This window comes from Peromyscus leucopus, chromosome 9 (genome assembly GCF_004664715.2).
Source record: "Peromyscus leucopus breed LL Stock chromosome 9, UCI_PerLeu_2.1, whole genome shotgun sequence".
Classification (NCBI taxonomy): Eukaryota; Metazoa; Chordata; class Mammalia; order Rodentia; family Cricetidae; genus Peromyscus; species Peromyscus leucopus.
Window position 1 is genome coordinate 70,763,120 of NC_051070.1, and position 4,923 is coordinate 70,768,042.

The 4,923-nt window shown below is 46.1% G+C and overlaps 1 gene segment (V, D, J or C); it reads right to left on the bottom strand.

Moving 5' to 3' along the window:
- Positions 1–695, bottom strand: LOC114688190. The segment is given in 2 exon segments: positions 1–353; positions 529–695. Coding segments are annotated over 2 exon segments (405 nt in total).
- Between the last annotated feature and the right edge of the window lie 4,228 nt (positions 696–4,923).

Sequence of the window (4,923 nt, forward strand, 5' to 3'; positions counted from 1 at the left end):
TCATGATAGGGAAGAGCCACACCCACCCCGCTGAAGGTTTGTGTACTGGCTGCAGGTGTGTGGGGAGCACTGTGCACTCATAGCACAGAAATAAGTGCCTGAGTCTGTGGTCTGAGAGGAGGAAATGTACAGAGAGCTGCGACGTTCCTGAGTGACTGTCGTAGACATCAGTCTTCCACTCTTCTTTGTTCCAGAAGGATTGTAAAACAGGCTCTTCAGATGTCCCCCAGGACTTTGGTGAAACCACTGCACACTGCTCAAAACTGTGGAAAAATTGCACTGCAGCTCTGCACGCTCTCCCTCCTGCAGAACCAAGGACACAGGACTCTGCTCCACTTGTTGACCTTTCACCCCTGGGTAGAAACAGAGAAAGAGACACAGATGGGGTCACTGAGCATCCACAGAACCCTGAACACACCCCATGTCCTCTGAGAAGGTGGGAGCTCTGCAGGACTCCTGAGCTGCTTCCCCACCCTCCATGTGCTGACAGAATCCTCTCTGTCCCTGAATGTGGACAGCCAGACTCACAGCAAACCTGGGTGCACAGCAGCCCCAGCAGAGAGCACAGCAGCCTCTTCATGGTGCTTGTCTGGCTGCTGGAGACAGAAGCAAGGAGCCAAGCCCTGGGCTATGGTTTCAGGATGGCTGTTGAAGTGTCCCTCCTCCTGCAACCAGTCAGCCCCACCCAGGAACCCTGCCAGACCAGACACTGCAGAGTTCCCTCCCAGCCTTCTGAGCCTGAAGCTCCTCCCAAGCCAGACCTGCCAGAGAGTCTGGGTGGAACACTGTAGGAAGCAGGGCATTTTGAGATGACTCTGGGGTTGTGTGGGGTTAGGAGTCCAGGAAGCAGGAGAGGACCAGCCCCTCCCAAGCAGAAAAAGCCTGAGCCACACACAGAGCCAAGCACACTCATAGAAGCAACAGCTAAAGGTTTAATTCAGGAAACAGATGCATGATCTGACTAGAGACCCTTTACTGAGGCCTGAGAGATGGCTCAGCAGATAAGGGTCCTTGTCCTTCCAAGAGGCCTTAGTTCCCTCACCAGCATCTACTTTAGGTGGCTCACAGCTGTCTGTAGCTGGGACCTGACAATCTCTTCTGTCCTCCTGAGAACCTGTACACAGGTACCATACATTTTACATAGATCCACTCTCATACACATTGAAAAATAAGAAGAATCATCACCCATGAAATAATTTAAGTAAAATCACTGCAGTAGCAAAACAAACAGCATCATAACGATAGAGTAAGTATAGATGTAATGGTTTAATAGTTTTAGAATCATTTTAAAAATTGGGATACTCCTGCACGAGTAAAGGTTTGTTCCAAATATTGTTTTAAATATTACTGTTGGGAATCTCTGCTCAGGCACCATTCCTCCAATTCCAGATCCTGCCCCTCAGAAAGCCCATCAAGGGTCGGCTCCTCTCCTAGAGATGCTCAAGACCACATCTACAGGGTACTTATGACATGGTCTGTAGACCTGCAATGTGATTTCTCTCCTGCTTTCTTTCCAAGAGTCACCCAGGAGTTGCTTTGCTCACATTAAACCTGGTCTTATTAACTTGGCCTGATATGATTTATTGCATCACTGGAGAAACCCACTATCAGGGTACAGAAAACTTTCAATGACAGCATAAGAAGGAAGTGCAATGGGAAAAACCAATATAGGAGTGCTGTGTTCCAGAGCGACAGGGGCAGCAGCGGTGGTGTGCTACTGCACATGATGACTGCTGGGAACAATGCACTTGAGTTCATAACAGTAGAGGAATGCATTTCAAAGTTTTCACTACAAGGAAAATTGCTTGAGAAATGAGACTAAAAATGAAACATGAACAGCATGAAGACTGGGAGAGGTAGGCAGAGGTTGCTCTGAACTTAAGGAGTTTTAGATACCTTTGTCATCAGGACAATGGAGAGACAATGAGGAAGAGACAGTCTTTCCCTTGGCCTGTCTCTGGCATCTGCATAAAGCATGTTCTGTCAGAACACCTACCGAAGCAGTAGAGGAGGTTTAAAAAAAAGTAACTATTTATTAACTTCGTACATGTACATAATGTATTCAGATCATATCCATCACTACCACCCTGCTTCCTCTACAACTCCTCTAATAACCCATTAAATTCCCCTCCCCTGAAAAGAACAAAGAGCTTAAGAGAAAGCCATAGGGTAGTAGAACACAGGTAATGTAATGTCAAAGGGCACAGGAGAGGCTCTAAGCAGAGAGGGGCGAGGCAGGGTAGGGGGAGAAGGAAGGTTTCTGTGAGTTTTTTCTAATCTGTGAAAAGACCATTTACCTTTTAGAAAGGAGCACCCTCTAGAGGCCCATTTGAGAAATAACAAGTTCACAGCTGCAGTAGACTTCCCCATCTCTTTGCTGACCTCTGAGTGTGAATCCAAGGCTTTCGTCATGCACAAAGGAAGCTCAATGCTTTCTAAGTAGAAACTCATGAGTTTTTAGAAAAGAAGAATATAAAGTTATGAACTGAAATGGGAGAATAAGATATTTTAGAGTGAGAAAATCACAGCATCTTTACACATTTCAAAACAAGTAGCAGGGACATAGGAATCAGAACACTGCATAATTACCAGATTTCTACACAATGTCATCAAAATGCCCAAGAAAAGGATGTGAGAAGCAACAGCTAAATGTGTTGTTTTGAGTTTTTTTATTGTTAATTTTTTGTTATTTTACATAACAACCACAGTTTCCCCTCCCTCCTCTCCTCCACCTATGTCCTTTCTACTGCCCCCACCCACATCTACTCCTCAGAAAGGATAAAACTTCCCATGGGAGTCAACAAAGCAGGGCCTATCAATTTGAGGCAGGACCAACCTCCTCCCCACTGCATGAGCTAGGCCTCCCACCACAGGGAATAGGTTAGAAAAAGCCAGCTCTTGCATCAAGGCCAGATCCTGGTCCCACTGCTTGGGGCCCATCAAACAGACCAAGCTACAGAACTATCATCCACATGTAGAGGGCCTAGGTAGGTCCCATGCAGGCTCCCTAGCTGTTGGTCTAGAGTCCATGAGCTCCCAACTGTGTCTGTGGGTTTCCCTGTCATGACCTTTAACCCCCTTGCTTATATAACCCCTCCCCCTCTGTCTCTTCAACTAGACTCCCCGAGCTCAGCCCAGTACAGCTAAAGGTTTAATTTAGGAAACAGGTATGTGTTCTGACTAAAGACCCTTTACTGGGGCCTGAGAGATGGCTCAGCAGATAAGGGTCCTTGTCCTTCAAGGAGGCCTTAGTTCTCTCCCCAGCATCCACATGGGTGGCTCAAAGCTGCCTGTAACTTCAGCTCCAGGGGACCTGATGTTCTCTTCTGTCCTCCTCAGAACCTGTACACAAATACCACACATTTACACAGACCCACTCTCAGACTCATTAAAAAAAAATAACAAGAACCTTCACACATGAAATAATTTAAGGAAAATCATCACAGTAGAAAAAGAAAAGAAACAGGAACATAGAGTGAGTATAATGCAATGATTTCCAAGTTTTGGAATGCATTTAAAAAATTGGGATACTCCTGCTCCAATAAAAGTTTGTTCTAAATGTTGATTAAAAATATGAACACATAGGAAGGAAGTGGATTGGGCAAAGCTAATGTAGGCGTTCTGCATCCAGAGTGAAATGGACAGCAGCGCTGGTGTGCCATTTTGTGTGGTGAAGGCAGGAACCAATGCACCATGAGTTCATAACAACAGAGAACATGCAGTTTAAAGCGTCACCAAAAAGTTGACTGCTTGAGAAATGAGACTAGTAATAAAAAGCAAACCTAGAAGCTTTTGAAAAACAACTTACATCAACCGTACCTCATCTCAACCCATCACTGTCTCAAATAGTATTAGAGCTAGGAACGTCCCCCAATGTTGTGTGATATTTTGGGTGAAATTTTGACGGAGGTAAAAAATGGTGTCCCAGAAAACTGTGCTGTTTCACTCTGAACAGGACCCTCCTTTCGGATGAGCTCCCCACACAGCACTGATGCTGCAGAAGGATGCAGAGCCCAGGCGGTGTCTCAGCCTGAATGCTGCATCTGTGTGTTTGTAGCAGCTGTTCTGAGGCTGAGGGGCAGTTCCTCTCTCTTGTCCCTCGGGGTCATAATTCTACTGAAAGAGAACTCAGATCTTTTCTTTGCAAAAGGAGAAACAAGTAGATGCAACTAAGATCTGTCCCATAGGAGTGAAGCATTTCCCAAGATTCCACTTTCTCTGTGTGTTGCCTTCCTGGAACATGCCAACTCCCTGAACATGTCTGAAGCTGGGATCTGATCTCTTATCTGCAAGTCTCCAATCATTTGTGTCCAACTCTGCACTTGTGACTCAGGGCACATCACCATCCAGCTCCCTCAATCCCATCATCAGGGGATCTATAGGAGTCATGTCTTTTCACCTTTCCCACAGTAAGTCTGAAAGCCTTACATGCCTGAGAAAGGCTGGCTTCCTGGTGTGAGCTTCAGGAGGCAATGAAGACCCAGATTAGTGTGTTGCACATGTGGGAAAGGACCCTGAGGGACAATCTTCACATTGATGAACTCAAAGTCAAATTCAACAAACATCAATCTAATTCGAGACTTAGTCGTCGTCGTCGTCGTCGTACCCCCCCCCCCGCCAACCCCCCCCCGTGCAGTCCCTTTGCCTTTCTTATAAAGTACAACATAATTCCTAAGTGTCACATGCCATATTCTAGGTCCTGCCCACAGGAGGAGACTATGCCATGAATGAACACCAGGGGGCAAGAGTTATGAGCATAGCCTTCCAATGCCACTACCACAATTCTCATTTCTCTCTGTCTCTGTCTCTATCTCTGTCTCTGTCTCTCTCTCTCTCTCTCTCTTTCCCTCTCCACCTCCTTCTGTGTGGTATGTATATGTGTTAATGTGTGTATGTGAGAGAAAGAGTGTGTGTGTGGTGTCA